The sequence below is a fragment of the Thermobia domestica genome, chromosome 15, assembly GCF_964235325.1.
Source record: "Thermobia domestica chromosome 15, izTheDome1.hap1.1, whole genome shotgun sequence".
NCBI lineage: Eukaryota > Metazoa > Arthropoda > Insecta > Zygentoma > Lepismatidae > Thermobia > Thermobia domestica.
Window position 1 is genome coordinate 154,945,397 of NC_137468.1, and position 21,704 is coordinate 154,967,100.

Below are 21,704 nucleotides of genomic sequence, written 5' to 3' on the forward strand. Positions count from 1 at the left end.
CGAAAGACACAAATATCCGAACAAATGCCACAAAAATTCCTCTTATTTTGAATGTAAACGCCATTTGCAATTAGCAAAGAATAAAATTAAACGTTATAACGTAGCTGCGAAAAGTAAAAGAAATGGAAGTGGAGGGGTTCGAACCCATACTCGTGGTCATTAAAAATACAATTACTACATGCCTTAAACCTCTCAACTACGATTTCTACGTTAAGTACTGGGAGGCTCGCGTTTCGGTTAGGCTGGTCAATACGTTTTGCAAAGAGACCCGGTTTAACTCTGATGCAGCACGGGTGCGAGAAAGGAGAAGTGTGCGAGGCACTATTGCCAATCAACACTTTCAGTTCGAAAGTTGCTCTCTTTCTGTGTGTCTATCCTCTATCTGTATATATAATGCTTTTGTGAATGCAATAACCACCGTAATTTTTAGTAGATTGAGACCAAACTTGGCACAAACGTTAATTGTTGAAATATCTAAATGAGTTCGTTAGCCACAATAATCAGATGAAAATGTTCAAAATGGCGGCAGTTCAAACTCTTAAAAATTCCAAGGGGACTAGATTTCGCCCAAAAATGGGTATTCAGAATGTTTGAGTGACTTTTTCTCTTTTTCTGAAATATTTGTATGCAGGGACTTATCCTCTTTTATTGAAATATTGGATTAATCACCTAAAGAAAGTTCACGCCCTTTCGCTACAGCCAGTTTTTTTTTTGCAGAGGTGGGGGGCTATTTTCCTATCGAAACAAGACTATTGTTAGTGATATGAAGTTACACGTTGAAAGTGAAGTAACTTGTAAACATGTTATTTGAAAGAATAATACAATGAATGTGCTTTCCCCTAACACAGAAAACTGTAGTACTGCTTGTAGACGATCCAAGAAAGCTTGAACGAGACTCTTGTTCAAGACCATTCAAGACTATTTGATGAAAAAGACGTCAGCACTGACGTCATTTTTCTCTTGAATTCAATAGTTTTGTTCAAGAAATTTCGTTTCTGTCCTGTTCTAAACAATCCAATTCAAGGGCATTCAATAGCCAATCAGCGCTCGAATTTAAGGGCAGGAAAATACAAAACAAGTATGATGGCGTCGTGAGACAGAGCTGCAGTTGAATAAATATCGTTTCGTTACTCTCTTTCATAATTATCTGATATTCCAAGTATGTATTATAATAAACAAAGCTAATATTTGCGCCGGAAGATATTGTTAGTTTTTTTTTTGTTAATAATATTCCCGATTTATATAGTTATAATGTTTGCATGCCCATAACTTTTGTCAAATTTCGAGGCAATGAGAAGTATAAGTATTAACTTGAGAATGTAATATACAAGAATACCGGGTGTAGATTAAGGAAGGAGAGTCCATTAAATAAAAAATATATATAACTGACTTTTCTTGATTTAATAAGACGTTTTGTACTGTTATTAATCTGTGATAATATCAAATAATTGCGTACAGATTTATAATATGCTCGCAAACTGAAGTATCCTGGAAATGACATGTTATCCTACTGCAATATAATTATTTTATCACAAAATCCCCCGTAGTATTTGAGAAGTTATTTCTTAAGGTAGAGGTTGCTTTCACGCTTACAAAATAACTTTATTAGTGCTTTCCGGTAAGGTACAAATGTGCATCCTAACATACGCTACATACAAGATTGTGCAATAATAGTAATAAATAAATAAAATCGAGATGCTATTTAACAGTGTCGGGGCAGAAGCATTGAAGGGGGTCCACGGGAGAGTAGTCCGTACGGAACAGGCGCGTCATCAACGGAAGTTATAGTACAAGAATATGAATCATGTATAAATTCGAATAGCGCAACAAACCCTTGACATCGTATTTACTCATTTGAACTGAACTATAGCTCTTGTAATGATTTGATACTTGTAACATTAAACTTCTAAACATAAAATACTGGTTTCCTAAATTATACAGGCATGTTTCGACAGTGGGAATTATTACGGTATCTCAGATAATTCTCCTTCATATATATACACACACACACACGTTTTAACAGTAAAATTACTATTCGTTTGACGGGTTATTCTTTAACAGTACCAAATTGGGATAGATTTGTGAGGAAAGTCTAATGCAGATATGGGCGGTAAGTCCTGTAGCTGAAAAATATTATCATTGCTTCGTTTGGTTTTCTGTGATTTCAGCCTTTTCTTTAAACAGTCTTCGAAGCCAAAGCATAAATAACATCAAAAGACAGTCATTGCCTCGTGATACACACAATTATAGGAAACAGATCGATTTTTTTTATTTTTGAGTGTGGTTCTGTCATCAACACGCCATTTGAAGAATCAGATTTCTTTTTTAAAAAAAGCTAAGTATAGGGCACGATTTTATACCTAAGCAGCACTTTAACTTTTTTAACGTTACCTAGCCTAACTCGCATTTAAGGTAAAAGGGACAAATTACTTAGTGAAAATTCGATGGGATTGCTGCGAAATTAATTGATCTCTTTTCTAAATTATTTAATATAATCTATTAAATTACAAATGCCTACAGAATGCAGAAAGTTACGAAAAATATGCTAATATTGTAGGTATTCATGCGCAGGTCTGAACTAAATCAGTACGCAATTTTGCTTTCATTTGTTTTCATAGTTACAGTCTCTTGTTTTGGACTGTCATCTATTAACAAGAATATAAAAAAGATTCAATACCTCTATGATCGTGTAAAAGTTGTTTCAAGTCCGTTGGAGACTCTTGTTTAAGTGTCTCGAACAATACTCCTTTAAACGTGTAAATTTGATGCATTGAATGGTCTTGTTCAAGCTTTCTTGGATCGTCTACAAGAAGCATAAATCATGTATTTCGGGTTCGGGAGCGTGAATGGCGAGGAGTGTTATTTGATTTGCTTTTTAGTATCACATTGCATTGCAAACAGTGGTAGGAAACATTAGTGGTAAGTAAAATAATAATAATAATATTATTATTATGTCACGAAAAGGTGTTTGTGACAACGCAATATCTCCCTTACAGGCAAGATATTAGCAATTTATATAAAGAGAACGTGTAATGCGCCGCTATTCCGAATCTATACCACAGCGCATTACATATTTAGAAAGTGGTGACAAGGATTCAAGTCCGCACTATATGATATAAATTTAGAAAAAGTAATGGATTCCTTCGAAACGAAAAAATATAATTTGGATATAAATGAGATAGAAAACAAAATTGCAAATGTCGGAAGTTTAAAAAAGGTGAGAAATGAATTAACTATGTATAGCTAGTTTTACGTTTGTTCGGGAGAGATTTCACTTCTCTCTCCCCTTATTATAATCTGCCATTATTTTAGGATGACATGATTTCAAGAAAATATGATTAAAATAGTCAAAATCTTAAGCTTCACATTAAACTCTTCAGTATTTACTATGTGTCCATTATTTTAAGTAATCAAACTTGTGCGATAAATTTATTATATGTTATGAAACCTAATGACATGGTAGATGAATAATTAGAATTTGAATTTAGTAATACAGTTGCAGATGTTCTGTAGAAATGTGGAATTCTGGCGCAAAAATTTATTTAATATTTTAAATACCAGACGAATGGTTCTGTTGAGATGATGCAAAGAGTAGCTTGACGTTTGTGATTATTTGGGAAGTAACAGTAGTGGTTGCAGCGGAGAAACAGCGTACCTGTAAAAATATAATAATAATAATAATTAATTAATTAATTAATTAATTAATAAAGAATAATGTATTTTAATATAATAAGAAAAGATAGATAAGAAGAAAATAATTTTATATGAGAAGAGAGATTAATAAAATATCGCAAATATTATATGCATATGTTTACGACGTATTTTAATTATTAAAAGGAAAGTTAAAAGCTAAATACTTACCTCGTGTTTGTTGTTCCCGCTGTCTAATATTGTTTCCTGGACAAATTATATAAATATACTTGCGCCGAAGCTGAAATGAGAAAAAAGGAGCATTTAATATATATATACAGGAACATCTACATATAAATATTTTATATGAAATCTAAACTAATTAATCTACTAAGAAGTTAACCTAATAATCTAATCTAACAAAATCAAATAACGAAATATATATATGTATTAGTAACAACCTATTATAAAAAGATTCAGTGTAATGAAACAAATCACTTACCTGTTGTATTAATTTAGACTGTATGCATTAAAATGTTGTTGAATTCAGAATGGTAATGCTATTTCAGTTGATGGTAGTATTGCAAATTTAGTTATAATATATATAACAAATCTATATTCTGTTTCCATATTATTTGCGTTTCGGATAAGTTCCCGGGTTGTTGCTTCACATGTCGTCGAGATCCTGTTTATTCTGACTGATTTCCCGAACCATTATGTGTGAGGGTGGCGACTCCGTTGACGCTGGGCCAAACTTTGGCTCAGTTCCTGTTAGGAAATGTTCCTGTTGCAGAAACCGAGCCCACAATTGAAATAACTTAACCTAAGAACTTTAAGGACTTGTTGTACTGTCAGAGAAAAGTGGATCCCATGTACCATCTTATTATGTCGACATATAAAGGTGACAGCAACATTATCAGTTCTGAAAATGTTCATACAGTAACTTCATTTAAATGTCAATAACACTGTGTAGTACTGTGGAAGGAGTGCATTACAGTAAAATGGCGATCCCAGTCATCAGGATTGGATTGTGACAACAACTTTGTGGAAAACAGGAACAATGTGGTAATAACCTGGGAAAATAAATTTGATTTTTTTTTTAAAAAAATGGCAGATATGAAAAGGGGAAGAAGATGAAGATCTTCCGAGCTATAATTAGAAGAAAATAATGGCAATTGTTCGTAATGTTAGTAAATATAAGAATTCTAAAGATGATGATAAAGAAGATAAAGAAGAAAGAAAACGCAAACACCAAGAAAAAAAGCAAGAATCAAATTAAAAGATTTTGAAAGTGAAGAGAAGGGAAAGGAGAAAAAGAATAAAGATGGGCGAAACGGAGAAAATAATAAAAGAGAAAACAGAAGATGTACAGGAAAAGAAAGAAGTAAAGAAAAGTCAAAGTGATATAAAAGATGAGAAGAAGAAGAAAAAACATAAAAGTTACGACAAAGAAGAAAAAATAAAAAGGGATAAAAGAAAACATAAAGATAAGTGTAACAGTGAAGCAAAGGGGAAAGAAAAGATGAAGCATAGACACAAAGAAGAGAAGAAAGAGACGACAATTATTAGAAATGATTCCGCAAAATGTAAAATAGACTCGAGGAAAAATGAAGAGAACGCGAATAAAGTAAGAAAGAAAATAAGAAGCGATACTGAAGAAAAGTATGAGAAAAGAATGGAAGAAAATAAGCGATAATGAGGAAGAGAAGGCCAAAAAGGAAAGAAAACAAGAGGCAATACTGAAAACGATAATTCGAGAAAAGAAAGAAAGAAAACTAGAAGCGATACAGAAGATGTAAGGCCAAAAATGAAAGAAAGAAAAGAAGAAGTGATACTGAAAACGATAATTTAAGCTGAACCTTTTACTCACTGTTGCTGCCGGTGGCATCAGTTTTCTGAACGTAGATGCTCTTGTCAAATCACGTGTTTGGCCATACAATATGTGTCAGCACGATTAGGGTTTCACAGTAACCCCTATTCAAAGCGGATCGATTGAAACGAACCATTTGTGGTGTTAATATTTGTCATCATAGGACGGAAACGGTAACTAATAGTAATAAACGGTTTGTACAACCGATTGAGCGTTTGAAGTGGAAATACCACAGCACTTTACCAAACTGGAAGTTGTTGAAAGTTTCTAAACAGGTAGTTTCAATACTGATTTCTGTAGAGTAAGGACGATAAAGGACATCGAGATACGGTTTCGAACAATTCATTTAGGTTTTCAAGAATAGGCCCATCACCTCCTTTAACCTTCTATTCAAACGGTAAGCATTTCAAGTTAGCCATTTCCGCTTTTAGCTTTTACCTTTACGGAACGGAAAAGGTAACAGATATAGAAAGGCAGCTTTCTGCAAACAATTGAATGTTTAAATTGAACATATCATTATTACCCATTGAACTCTACATGAAACGAACATGGTTCAAATTTACTATTAAAACCGGTTTCAATATATTTTTTGAACTTTTATTGCCATACAACAAAAACGATAGCATGTAACCAGATTCAGTTTTCTGCAAGCGTCTGAATACAATATATAATGACAATTCGCGACACTGTCAAATACGTAAGTTGTTCAAGTTTACCATTAGATTCAATTTTAATACTTGTTTTCTTAGAGGAAGACTGCTAAAATCTATCAGGTTGCAGTTTCTTATAAACGAATCTCTATTCAAATGCTATGTTCACTTCCTCCGTTGAAGTTCAGTCAAACTGGAAGTGGTTAGAATAAACCGTTTCTGGTTTCAATGTTTATCGTCAGAAAACAAACACAGTAACACACAGTGAGAAGCGTTTTTGAAAGCGTTTTAGCATCTTAAACATATATCTACTATTCACAGCACTATATCAGAGCCACATTTGCTTCAAACTTAACACTACTTCTGGTTTCAATACTGATTTCTGTAAAGTAAAAGTGGTAAGAGATATTGAGATCTGGTTGTGTTCAATCGAATCAGCTTGCCGAGGAAACGATTTATCTTTCTCGTTGAGGACCTGTTCAAACCTGATGGGATTAAAATTATCTGTCTCCAGTTTCAACATTTATCATTATAAAACGAAAATGGTAACAGATATCGAGGAGCTGTTTTCTTGCAAATGATTAGTATTCTTGTTATCTGATTTTCATATGGAGATACTGGATAAGATGTAAAAAAGCTCTTCTGTGATCGGATCAGCGTTCCAACGATATGTTCTATTTCCTTCCCTAACTTTCCATTCAAATTCGAACTGCTTCAAATTAACGACTTTTCTCTATAGAAGTAAAGGAGTAACGCATAGTTAGTAATAGTTTTTGAGATGGATCCAGCTTCCAAGGAACAGATTCTATCTTGATCCTCTTATTCTATATCAACAAGTTGTTACAGATATACTAGTGTATTCGCATATTTCGGAAGCATTAGTTTCACACTGTTAAACGATATTCACTTGTTTAAATTGGGAAAGTATATCGCACCACCGCACCAGGTTGATACTGTTAGTCATCCATTAAACAGTTGTGGCTATGTAACAGATATTTGGCAGAAGTTATGTGAATGGTTAAAAAAATAATGCCGCCTTCACAGTTTGTCCTTCACTGCCATCAGTTTAAACCTTTATCCTGGTTTAAAATGTTATACTATTACAAAGGAATGCTGTTATTTTGATCTTCAGCCAATGATGTATGACACGGCATGTTTTTATTATTCCGACATTTACTTTGAATATTTCACACATTCCGCCAACACTGTATCACTTCTCCATAAACGCAAATATTTTACCATTTTTTTATCATCTTGAACTAGATCGTGGTAGTTGTCTTTGCGTAAACAACGTGTTTCTGTGAGATTTTTAAACACTTTTTTATTTCCTTATTTCCATTTGTATGCAATACTTTGGCTGATTCATTCCCTGTACTAACTGGCTTATAAAGAATAGCTGAGGATATCAGCTCTCTGCTAAAGCCGACGTGTTATAATAAATTCCTAAGTTCATGATTTTGATTCCGAATTGGGTCAATTTTCTGGTATATAATATATTACTTAGTGCATGAATAATTATTTCCATAAAGTTTCGTCCCGTTCATTAAAATTTATTTTCCATGCATGTCCTCAAAGTTTAGTAGTTTGTAAAATATTAAGGATTAATACCAGTAATATCACTTTGTAGGAGACATTTGCTTTGGATGTATAATAATTTACGTAATTGTTAGCTGTTGCTGTAATCAATGGAATAAGTGGTTAGAATAGACCTATCACGCAGCTACAGTTTTACTTGCAATCGATCAGAAAGGTAAATATATCGGTTGACCAGATTTACAAAATGTCATCTCAACTGCAATCAATTCTCAAAAAAGACGAAATTGAGAAAAGGATAATTTTCTCTTCTATCTCACCTTCAATTAAACTTAATTGTCACAAGACGAAGGTATCGGTTTACATCTCTTTCCAGCCACGATTATACGATTGTTTTATTTTATTTTTTAATTACTAATCTAGTATGATCTACCGATCTTCATAAATGTGGTTAAGTTTTCTTTATTGAACTAGTATTTTTCGGGAAAAAAAAGTCTGCACAATTGTGCGTGTTCTGCTGGTATTGGATATGTTGGTCACTCTATCTATGTGCACAATTGTGTACGTGAGAGCTGAAACGGTTAAAGATGCTTATTAGCAAGCAGGAAAAAGACTCGTTAAATTTTGATTAACTTACTTCGCGTGATATGAACTAAAAGAAAGTTAAGGTTGCTATATATAGTTAATATTTACAATAGGAAGACATCACATATTTTTACAGATATAATGAAAACTATATGTTTACGATTGACGGGTCATGTCTAGTGATGGGCAGTGGGAATATTCCCGGTGGGAAGAAATTTAAAAAATGGGAATATTCCCGGGTTTTTTTCCCTGCCCTATAAATTCCCGGGAAGGTATTTATTTCCATTTCTTTACTTTATCTTCCAAATTATAAGAACCATATGACTACTTACTTTATTTTAATATTTTATGACTTCTAAGTTTTAGAGAATTTCTAGGTTAAAAATTTTAAAATTATTTGACGGTACTTGATATAACTAATAATATGATTTTTTAATTTCCATTTGCACCAAAAGGGGGGTGTAAGGTAATTGTTTAGTATTGGGGGCCAAAACTAGCAAAAAGTAGGATGATTTACGGAAGAAATGAGTTGATAGTGATGTTCAAGTAGTCAAGAAAGTATCGAACACATTTTTTGGGGGGGCAGTAGAGGATTTATACAAAACGGAAAGGTAAGTGGAAGTGATTTATGTGAGAAAAGTAAGTGAATTGTTGGTAACGGAGACAGAAAACAACGTTCTATGCGGGCCTCTAACCCGCCTTCATTTCCTAACGCTCGCTCTGCAATGCCGTCTGACTTTAATGTTGGTAACGTAATTTAACGTATGAGACCATAAAACAACCGCATCGGAATAGAACATCGCAAAAAAGTAGGTGCAAAAGCTGGCCCCCAATGCTAAAGAACAGCCAATATTAGCAAAGTACTAATTTACAAATGATGAAAAGGAACCATTTTGTAAAGTAATTTAGAATTATGTAGAAATAGAGATGAAGTACTATTAATAAACCGTGAACCACCATTAGTAATAGACTTTGGTCTGTCTCCTCTCTCTGACTCGAATTTCTGAAGAGGTACTCGGACTTCTTTTACATGTGAATTAACGTAGAGAATTTCGAATAATAGGTAGAATGAAAGGTCGTGTATGGCAATGTTACGTGCTAAAATATAAAGATAAGTATCTTGCTAATTTTGTGAACAGAAATATGTATGCTCAAATGTTGATAAATTGGTCAGACATGTATCTTGTAGCATTTACCCAATCTAATTGGTTTATAACATTTATAAATTTAATGTGTTTATAATATCAGTAATAGAGTCAAGTTGAGCAAATCCACTGACATATAAATTTAAACTGTTACTATATAATTTACTATACAGTTTTTTCACACACATATTTAATTGATAGAACATATTGTAAATAAATATACATTTATGCGTACTCTAAATATAATAAAGTCTGAATAAAGTCACATAATACTCCAAAATGTACATTTTAAAGAATCCTCTATGGACACCAGTAATAATATGCTGTGATATAAAAACGAATTCAACTTTGAAATCATAATATAGTAATAGAATGTAATTTTCTTTCTGATTGAACATAAATTCCCATTTTGGGAATCTTCCCGGGAATATCGTAGAGGATGCATTAATATCAGAGATAAACTAACGCACATGAATTCAGTGTTCTTTAATAATTAGAAGAACATCAAATAGACGTTTTAATAAAAGGATGTAAGCTCCACATAATCATCTTGTTATACTACACGCTAACATGACATCTAAGCAAAACAAGTTTTTAATTGAAAAAACTTCATTTTCCTCTCACAAATACCAATCACATCTGTGTCTATTATTGTATACACAGAAAATGTCCTTAGGAAATCATGACGATACTTGACGATTTGAGTTTAAGCTAGTCGTCTCAATACACACTTATATTTGGATTGAGCACATTAGACATTCCTTTGTGTCATGTATCTGCGATCAACAGAACCAACAGAAGTTTTTGCGTAGAAGCGATGAATGAACTTCTATGTAAACGCTTCATTTTAAAACAAAATAGTACGAAACAAATTTAATAAATATTGGTGTTCGCAACTTCGAAATTATTTCTACGTGAGAAGTAAAATCCATCTCCCGCAAAGACATTCGTCAATTATTGTATACAAAAAGATTAAGTAAAAGTATATTAGCATCCATTTTCGAGTTATAGTACTTGTTGGTCACTGAAAAATGAGTAACGCTATGGTATATCACTGCATACGGTCTCAATAAGGCTATTTATAGAAACCTCTTGATAGTTCATCATTCTGTATTTCTACAAGATGTCGGGTAATAGCACAATAATATCAGATCTCAACATATCAAAATATAAACAATTTGCTCCTTGTTAAGCTTCTAATTTTCAATACCATAACAAATATAATAGGAAACAACTACCTTCGCATTCCTTGTGTATTTTTGGTTTCTGTATTTCCATTTCCTTGGTGCTTTCATGTTATTAGTCTCGATTTTCAATTTCTTGTTTGATATCTTCCTTTACAGGTTCCATGCACTTACTGTTTCAGGAGAACTGAATACGACTCTTACAAGAGAAATAATTTTTCGTTCAGATCAGAAACTTCATATTTCCAAAGAATCGTACAAGAATTTTTCTCAGCCACATTCAGTAAAACAGTTAATACATGCACGTGAAAATCTTCACATTTACCAACAATATGGAAGTAGATTCAGTTCAAACGTTCAGATTCGAAAATCAGATTTGGAAAGGCAAATGATTACACATACAGGACAAACAACTCTCAAGTATCATCAGTATGGGGATCGATTTGTTGAAAAATCTTCTTTGGATAGATCAATGTTAATATATTCAGGAGAAAAAACTCACACGTGCGAAGTGTGTAGAAAGGTTTTTACTCGAAAATCAGATTTAACAAGGCACATGTTGATACACACAGGTGCAAAACCTCACGCGTGCAACGACTGCGGGAGACGATTTGCTGCAAAATTAAATTTGGCGAAACATATGTTTATCCATATAGGTGAGAAACCTCACCCTTGCAGAGAATGTTACAAGGGATTTTTTCGAAAATATGATTTGGAGAGGCACATGTTCATTCATACGGGTGCAAAACCTCACACCTGCCAAGAATGTGAAAAGGGATTTATTCGAAGATCTGATTTGGAGAGGCACATGTTCATATATACGGGTACAAAACCTCTTAAATGCAATGAGTGCGAAAAGCCATTTGCTGATAAATCATCTTTAGCGAAACACGTGCTTATACACACTGGTAAAAAACCTCACATTTGCCAAAAATGTGCAAAGGTGTTTTGTCTTCAATCAAATTTGGCGAGCCACATGTGTATACACACAGGTGAAAATTCTCTAACATGCGAAGAATGTGGAAAGAGATTTCGTCGAAAATCAGATTTAGCGAAACACGTGTTCATGCATACAAATTAAATACCTCACTCATGCCAAGTTTGCAGCAAGGGATTTACTTTAAAATCTCAATTAACAAGGCACATGTTCATACATAAAGGTAAAAAACCTCACGCGTGCAAAGTTTGCAGCAAGGGGTTTACGCGAAAATCATATTTAACAAGGCACATGTTGATACATACAGGTGAAAGACCTCACGTATGTTATTACTGCGGCAAGCGATTTGCTCAGAAATCAAATTTGGCGATACACATGTTGCTACATACAGGTGAAAAACCTCACATTTGCGATAACTGCGGAAAAGGATTTACTTTAAAAATAACTTTGGCAGAACATGTGATGATCCATATACATGCAAAACCTCAATCGTGCCCGGTGTGTAGGAAGGGGTTTTATCAAAAATCATTTTTGAGGAAGCACATGTTTCTACATACACGTGAAAAATTTACTCGTGTCAAGTGTGTGGAAGGAGGTTTAGTCGCAAATCAAATTTAGAAGCACATGTGTTTTTGCACATAAGTGAGAAGCTCTAACATGCGAATAGTGTGGTGGGCAACTTCTTCGAAAATCAGCTTCAAAAAGACACATGTGAAATCATATAGATCGAAAACGATACATGTTTCAATATTGTGGAAAGCGACTTATTCAAAAATCATATTTGGAAAGCTACACGTTGAAACACATTGGCGAAAAATGTCATATATGCCAAGGAGCCCACAAATTTATACATTCGGGTCGAAAGAGACATGTGTCAATAGCGTAGAAATTGTTTAACTCAATTCAGTTTCGGCGAAGCAGATGTTGATACAAACAGGTGTAAAACGTCACACGTTCCGTGACTGCTAAAAGGCATTTTTTGGAAATTCAGCTTTGGCAAGTCATGTTTATGCGTGCAGGTGAAAAAGCTCACGCATTTCAAGTTTGTGGCTATTTATTTACTGAAAAGTTAGCTTTGGTGAAGCACATGTTTCTACATACAGATGAGAAATGTTAAAGCTGCAAGGCGTGTACAATTTAATGGTAAATCTCATTTGGGAAGGCACTTATTTCTACATGCAGGTGAGTAATTTACATAAGCTTTGAGTGAAAATGTGAGTTTGGTAGAAATAACGTTTACAAACACGTTTTTACACAGGTTATACAGAGAAAGTTATATAGTACGAGGAGTGTGGAAAGAGATCTGTGGAAAAATTAGTATTGTCAAAACACATATCAATACCTAGAGGTGAAAAGCTGTACAGCTGCGATGATTATGGAAAAGAATTTATTAAATAATGACATTTGGGAACACTCGTTAATTGAAATTGTCGAAACATTTCAGGTATGCCGAGAGAGTGTACTGAATTTACCAAGAAATCATCATTGGCAAGCCAAATCTTAATACATTCAGGTGAGAGGATTTAAACTTGCGAAGTGTGCACAAAGGGACTTATTCGAAAATCAGATTTAGCAATGCACATGTTAATAGATACAGGTTTTAGATCTTCCACATGCCTGGGCTGTGATTCCATATTTTCTCCAAAATCACATTTACTAAGACACATGTTAAAACATTCTCGTGATTATCCTCTGATGTGCCAAGTCCGTAGGAAGGGAGTTGTTCGAAAATCATATTGGGTAACATTTATGTTAATACACACAGGTGGAAAGCCCCTTATACTCCAATATGTGCAAAACTGCATTTAATTAGACATTATTTTCGGTAAGTGCATCTTAATTCATACATGTGAAGAAGTTCATATATGTGGCATCAGTGCAGAAAGCATTTTTTTTCTTTTTGGGAAATTATAGATGGGGAAGCACTTGTCAATGTACGTTTAAGAAAAGCGTCGAACATGCCAATGGTGTTGAAGGATATTTAGTCGAAATTCGCATTGGCGAACACATATGGATGCACAACGGTAATAAAGCTCAAAATTGCGAAGAGTGTGCGAAAATATTCAAAAAATAACATTTGGAAAGGCTCATGTTACAACATATAAGATTGAAAATATATTTGTCTTCTGTGTGCAATGGAATATAGCCAAAGGTCAGATTTGAAAGTTATGATTGTACATACTGATGATTAAGTCACACGTGCGAATAGTGTGGGGACCGAGTAACTAAAAAAATCGAACTTCGTAACTATGAAAACGAAGTTCGTAAAAATGTACGTTTGGCAAGAAACATGTTAGAACATGCACGAGAAATCCTCGCACCTGGCAACAGTAAAGACGGAGATTAATTCGAAAATCACATTTAAAAAACTCTCAAATGACAAGAGTGACGGAATGTATTTAGTCGATACACACTTTGCAAGACAAGTGTTATTATATAGAATTATAAGGCTCGAACATGCCACTATTGTGGAAAGCGATATAGTCTAAAATCAGTTTTGGCAGCACATATATGATAATACCTATTGGTACAAAATAACTCTCGATAGTTATGTGGAAAACGATTAGTCGAATTTAATTTTGCGACCAAACATACACGATGAAACCTTCAGAGTCTGAGTGCTAAAGAGAATTAAATCGAACTTTAAGTTGCTCAACACATATTATAGCATGAACGTAAATAACAGCATAACTGACAAAGGAAACAGAGATATTTATTTCGTGTTATTTTTCGTAAGACTCCTACTAAGATATGTAAACGGTGAATATCTTCTGTGCGGAAAATATTTTCTGACGTTGACTGATCGATCGCGTTTTGCTAAAACCGCGATATTTTGACCTGATTTGAGACAACATTTAGATAAAATAGTTATTCAAAGCTAAAATCTACCATTACATAAGTGAACGGATACAAGTGATACACGCAATTTGTACCAAGAGTGTACGAGGGATACTAATAAATATTGCACCTGGGAAATCAGGCGCACATGTAGGAACGCTCTGACGTCTAAAAGTACTGACAGGGACTTAATGAATGATCAGCCTCCCAAGATTCATTTTAATATACACGAATGGGGGTACTTTGAATCGAAGTGAATAGTAACCACACTTAAGACACCGCGTCTTAACACATGCCGAGAAAACCCTCATTCATTTTACTGGTGAAAAGAAGTTCAAAATCATATTACAAATCTCAGTTTCATCCGAATGTAAGAGAGCAGATTTTATAATTACTAAATTTCAGAAATCCATTATATTTATATGCCCATATGAATAAACATTCATACACACCTTTCATATATGAATTAGTTAGACAAATATTTCTTTCTGGCAAAGCTCGATCACATCATATACTGGTGGAAATACTGATTCCTTCAATGTTATTAATATATTGTATACTCTTTAGGTGGTATTTCATTTACGATTAGTGTCTATATTCTCTGCAAGAACTTATTTATTTCTGTAAGTTTTACACCGAAATTAGAGGCAAAGAAGAGCCTTTTTAGTACTCAAAGCAATACCGCGTTTCTCGAAAACGTAAATGCAAGTTAAACATAATTTGAGGCAGCGGAGTAAGTGTGATGTGATAATGTTAAAAGCTTAAGTAGAAGCTTGGTATTTTATCCCGAATGCAGTTCACACAGTTTTTAGAATTATATTTTTCATAAAATACAACATGTATAACACATTCAAACTGATATCATCTAAAACCTGTGCGCATTTGAACCAAATTTTGTAAGAAAGTATCCCATTGTCTAAAGAGATAATCTTAAATATGGCGAAGCTCGCTCACAAGCAGAATTCGCTCAGCTCGTCTGTATTCACATGCTTACTTACCCAAGGTAACTATTTGCGGATTTTAAGGAAATTAAACGGGCGAATATACCATTCTCTATTAAATCGGTATATTTGAAAGTTCTTGGGACAAGGGCAAGGCTCGCTCACTTCCTTTTCTGCGTAACTACCAGCAGCACATAACCAAAATTCAGCGACCTCAAAAATAATTGTCTAGAGAATGAAAATCCCTTTTTGTTCCCGAGGTTAGGTCGGGCTCCTTTCGTAAAGAGAGCATGTACGAGAGCTTTGCTCCTCATAAGCTTGCGATTTCTTCTCATTGTCTGTATTCCTGGTGCTATAACTTACAACGCACAAAATCAACGTATAATAATGGTAAGGGAAACCCAGAAGTTGTATGTTTAACTATACGCATTATTGTTCATTTTTTCGAGTTCTGTCTGACATATATATCCAAATATGAAACCAGAAAGCAGTATTCATCAAATAGTGATATTTAAAATTATAATACTAGCTCCACGTTAGCAGAATTTTTAATTTGTCCGACTAGGACGTGTATGCCTCACTCTTAACACGACACATTTATTGGTACTAATTCTGCATATTATCATAATTAGGAAGCTATCTAAATTAAGAGGAATTGTAGTACGGTTAGGAAAGCCACCCATACTGTAGCCTGAGAAATGATGCGCAGACTACAACTTTCCCAGTTGAACTAGCGGTAAATTTATTTCTCATACATCTGCTTTAAATGTGTAAGGGCGTTCAGTACTTTCCTCCATCATCTAGAATATTCCATCAGTTTCTCCACACTGAGTAGACATTAAAAAAACTGTGGAGTGCCTTAATTTCAAAAACAGGCAGTTTCTTAATTTCAGAAATATGGTTTTATTGAAGTGTGTAATAATACACTATCGAGAAACGTCGAGCGTGTGTCCGTAAACAATCTTGGTACCCCAGGCAATATTAAAAATAACTAATGAAGGAAACGTTCTCAGAGAACCAATCGAAAGATGTAAATTGATAATTTATATATGAAAATAGAATCGTCTATTTGCGAGAATTTTTAACTGTAGTGTATACAATATTGAAAAATAAAAATATGAAGTAATCGAAAGTATACGAGTTAGGGTTACTGAATCAAATGTCAGAGTAGCAGTCGCAGCGGATAAGGCCTAACGATCTTCCACGACTGACAGTTTAAGGTAATAGTTACCCAAAGTGCTTTATAAGTCTGATAATTGGACGTAAGGTATTGCACCGTGAAGGTGTGTGAACTTTCCGCAAAACCACTACATTTTATAATTTCATTGTGTAGTGACACAGATACCTTGCAGATTCATGAAGAAATTTGTGTTGTTTAAAAATATACGTCATTTAAAAAACAACAATGAAAATGTGTTTTTGTAGCTTCTGAAAATTTGAATGTCTTGAATGCTAAACGCAGTAGCCAAAAGTCACACAATTGTAGGAGATATTGTGTGAGATGAAGTATGGCGTGTGCAAAACATGATATCGCCAAAGGTTTAATAATTCATAACTAAACAATTGTAACCATTTGAGGAAACCCGGTTGCAAAGGAGAAGCTCGACGTTTGGGTGTCACACGATCTCCCTAAAATTCTAGATCAAAACTACTATCAAACTCTACTGAAACAAGGAATTCAACCTATTTTTGAATTGACTATTTACAAGTGACGAAAGATGCATAACGTACTATAATGTGCGAAAAACATCGTTATCGACGTGAGGAGAATGTCCGCTGTCCTTAAGAACCCCATACTGCTCTCAGCAAGATTTATTGTGCGTTCGGTGGGATTAGAAGGTTATGGTACGTCACAAACTGCTGATTGAGAACTGGACGATACAGTTGTACTTCTACAGTCGGCAACTAGCTTGTTTGGTCATAATAATCCAAAACTAACGGCCAGAAGTTATCTAAAGAAAGAGTGACATATACTACACTTACAACGCCAGACCGCATACACTTTTAACAATCCCTCAGAAATAGCGTGAGTTTGGTGAGAAAGTTACAATGCATCCACTGTATAACCCTACTCTGTCACCGTCAGACTCAGTTATTTAGGTCTCTCTGGAATTCTCTGAGTTGTGTTGAAACGATGTTTTTTGAAACGAGGCAGGTAGAAAGTATGTGTCGCAATTCTTCTTTTAGCGGAGAAAATAGCTGCATTTTAATGTTTCCCGTTGTTCAAGCTTTGCTTACAATATACGTAAATTTGATTAAAACGACTCGCTCAGCAAAACAATATGTTTACTTTTAAAGTTATTAATAGGTAAGTTACTGCAATTTTCAGCTTTGATTCATCAGACACGATCCAATCTGACATTATAGTGTCAGATGAAGCGAAAATAAATTAATGGCGAAACTGCTACACGTTAATACTTTTCACTATAGACGTTTGTTTTGCTCAGTGAAGAGTTTAAATCAAATTTACGAAGATCTGCAACTCATTGTGCAATCCAAAAGACACGTGCTCCTATCAGGAAAAGAAAGTTGTACCCTGCGTTCCAAAAGACAATGGAATAGTGAATTAACTACTATTATGTTTTCAGCTATAAAATTTTGCCTTTACATTTCATATAATATTGCTTCGTAATCGAATTTGGATAGAAAAGAATTAAAAAGGATTATTCAAAGATATGTTCTCAGTCTCTTGGAAGATTAGGAAAAATTGATCTAGTCCAGGATTTGAACAAATTATCAACAACCATTTCCAGAAACCACCCGGAAATGTTTATAATGCTACCTTAAATTCGTTTGTATAGAATTATTTCGTTCCACGATAGCAGTCAGAGGGCTGGGTTTGCTGAAAGTAATTATAATTTGCGTGTCTTGCTACAGAGGACCATCCGCATAGGTTCTATTTTCTTTCACGTTAGAATAACTAATGTATTAGAGTTTATATCTGCAAAATAGTAGCGCATGCAATGATCGTTAATAACAATAAACCAGCAATAGAATTTCTGCAATTACCTAACGAACAAATTTTCAAGAATAAAATTCATAAACTCGTGATTACCTCTTCAGAGGATCTTAGGCTTCATTCTTACATGAAAGGAATTGAACTAGTTAACAGTATTTTGTGTAAGCTCAAGAAACTGATTAGCGTAGGTGAGAGGTTAACGCATTGGATTTGCAAGAAGGAGATTCGTGTTAGAACCTCAGAATGTCAGAGCTTTCCAACATTCTTCAATCTTAGCCCATATTCCATAAAGCAAGCAACATTATTTTCTGTGGACAATGAAACATGTTAGGGTAAGAAGATTAACATGGAATCCAAGTATTACCATCATTGGAAACAAATCCTTACAAAGTTATTTCCTCCAATTGTTGTATATTTGATATTTTTACTTTCTAACTCATGAATGATGAGTGTTTTTACTTTCTCCTCTTATGCAGTATGTAATGAAATAATATATTACACACACAACGAGGTAGAGTCTCTTTAATATGTGGCATAATTTACCAAATTGCTCCATAGAATAAAGGTTAATCTTAAAATGGGGATGTTTTTCAAGCATCAATTTCAGAACGAAAACATTTTTCACTGTTCCACAAGCTTACCATATGTTACTTGTGTTGTGTTTGTCCGAATGTTGTGTTACCAAAAAAAAATACTAGATCGGACCAAATGGAGATGTAGCAGTCAGGGAAAAAGATAATTTTGCTTTGACTGTACATCAGCGTGAGTGAGTATACGAATAAAATAAAATAATTGTTCCGAATGCAGATTAGAAACACATGAAAGATACAGTCCGTAAAACTAAAATTGATTTGTTCTATCGCAACGCGTATCTATGACAAAGGTTTAAAATATAAAATAATTTAATAATTTATTTTGTTGCATTGGTTGTAAGAGAATCAATGTATGACAGTGCACATAAAACCTAAAGACGGGTTTACTAGTACTACTGCAAATATGCCCAGTATTCGAAAGAAAACGGATGGTATATGAATTCGAATGACTACGAAAGAATTACTATAGTGAGAATCCTTTAATCTTTATATAAGATGATTCGAACTGTTCTAGGGATTAAGTTTAAGGAGGTTCAATGGTTACGAGTATAACGATGAGGGCCTTCTGAAGAAAGCGTGTTCTCCTCTGCCTATAAACAAACTGCGTAGTTCACATTAATTACAATGCGTATCCTAAGGGGGAAGGAGGAGGTATAAAATGTATCTGAAGATAGAGTATCCACAACTTAACGTGGAACCCGAACTACACGACGGGAATGGAAACCCATATCATCTTTAGCTGTATCATAGGGAACAGAGGGACATGTAAAAGTAATCTAGCATCAACGATATTAATGCCAAATCCATAGCTTTTGAGGTCATTGACACGAATTGTGATACACCCGATTTCGTTCACATCAAAGTTTAGCCCTATCGGCATGGAGGTTTAAAGGAAGGGCTGAACATTAAAAATTCCTAAGTGGAAGATATGAATGTCTATTCAATAGTTTTGGAGGTCGCAGAAATGTACTCCCGATATCAATAGAGCCCAAGACTTTACACTTCTTTAGCGGCAATATTTTTTATTTCCTCCTGCTGGAAATGCATTCGTACTATTTCATTTCGATTGAAATATTTATTCTATTGGGAAGAACTAGCCTCAAATATGTCTTTGAAATATTATCCTATTCTTCCCGTGGAACACCGGGTATATCAACTAATAAATAAATAATTTAAGAAACAATGAGTATAATTAATTAAAATATAAGTATGTACTTTTAATGTTGCACACGAAATGTTAATTTATGCTTTAGTAGAAAATGGAGCATCCAGGATATATTCTGAGGTAACAGGGAGAACACGGGAGGAATAGTTTATTAAAATACTGTCACATTTATCGTTGAATAATTTCGCACAATTTATTTCGAGATTATCGAGACGAGACTGAGACCGCCATTTGTCGATCGATAGAAGACTAATACTGTAAGCAGTCTTGTTTCCATACCAATCCCACTACAGGGCTTGTTCTCTAGTACTGGTTGCGTAGTGCAACTACATAAGAGTCCTATATTTAAATATTTACCACACCTTCTCATGGCGGATTATTCTAACATAAACTACCAGAGCCTTTATGTAATATTAATTTTAAATACAGGCCCTACTCTTATACCTGTTATTTTCTTGCAAAAGAGAGTGAAAAATATAACAGCTTGTTGATCGTATATAATCCTGCAGACATAAAAGGAACTAGAGTGTCGGACTCCGTGGCGTAAATAGTTACTACCTTAGTGTTAATCATGATAGAAATGTACAAGGTAAGTTCATCAGCGAACGCGTTTCCGTCCTGTCCTCGCAATGACGTCCACTTCGACACACGCTCGGAACAGGACAACAGGAGTAACCGCTTGCTTGCTCGCTTGCTGTTGTGTATTTTCTTTGGAACTTGGTGTGAAATTACTGTTTTCTCCTTACTTTCAGCTCAATTGCTATTTATAATTTAGATGTTTATTATACTGGTGAAATTTCAAACCGTCATGGAAGTATGTGTTATGCCCTTTTAAATGCAAATAAAAAGAAAAGTCGGTTAGAGGGAAGCAAACTGTGCCCCATATTTTTTCGCTTGATTCTTGTAGTATGTGACGAGACAAACACGACGGTACCAAAATTATCGAAATTGCACCGGGGGAACATGGGAAGTTTGGGTAATTTTGTAGCTCGGTATGGGAAATGAAGGGGAGGGAGCAAACTGGACCTCATGTTTTTTTCGCTTGATTCTTGCAGTACGTGACGAGACAAACACGACGGTACCAAAATTATCGAAATTGCACCGGTAGAACGAGGGTAATTTGGGTAATTTTGTTGTAAAATGAAGGGGAGGGAGAAAACTGGGCCCCGTCTTTTTTTCGTTGATTCTTGTAGTATTTGTCGGGAAAGGATTAAGGGAGTTGTCTGCCAGGGCCTGTGTCGAAAGTGCCATCTCAGCATTTGCCTGGTGTGACTGAAGGCAAACCTGGAAAACCCTAAGTCAGGATGATCCGTTTTCAGTGGTATGGAATTCAAGACTTCCGAAATGCTACGGCTACGCTGTACAACTGAGCTGGGGATCGGTAAGTACTTTGCAACCAAGCGCTGGCTCCCTTCTCTTGAGTTCGGTAATGTCGTATCCTTTATATCAGAGAACATGTACTGTTTGAGAGTTGCCAGCAGTTTAAAGCGCTCGGAAATTAAAGTGCTAGAGACAAAACCAGGAAGTAATCGAGAGTCAGAGGCAGGGTTTGAAAAAACCCGGGCTTTTTTGAAAAAGCCCAACCCACCTGGGCCCATATGGGTTTTTTCGGGTTTAATTGGGTTTTCTCGGGTTTAATTGGGTTTTCTCGGGTTTAATCGGGTTTTATCGAAA

The 21,704-nt window shown here is 34.7% G+C and overlaps 1 protein-coding gene across 3 annotated transcripts in view; it reads left to right on the forward strand.

Moving 5' to 3' along the window:
- LOC145671312 (uncharacterized) overlaps positions 1 to 20,887 on the forward strand; it is a 220,144-nt gene extending 199,257 nt beyond the window's left edge. For all 3 annotated transcript variants that reach the window (XM_081740293.1, XM_081740291.1, XM_081740292.1), the window contains one exon: positions 10,757 to 20,887. In XM_081740293.1, coding sequence (XP_081596419.1) covers positions 10,757 to 11,678 — 922 coding nt within the window. In that variant the 3' untranslated portion in view covers positions 11,679 to 20,887. The remainder of the gene's footprint in view (positions 1 to 10,756) is intronic.
- The last annotated feature ends 817 nt before the right edge of the window (positions 20,888 to 21,704 follow it).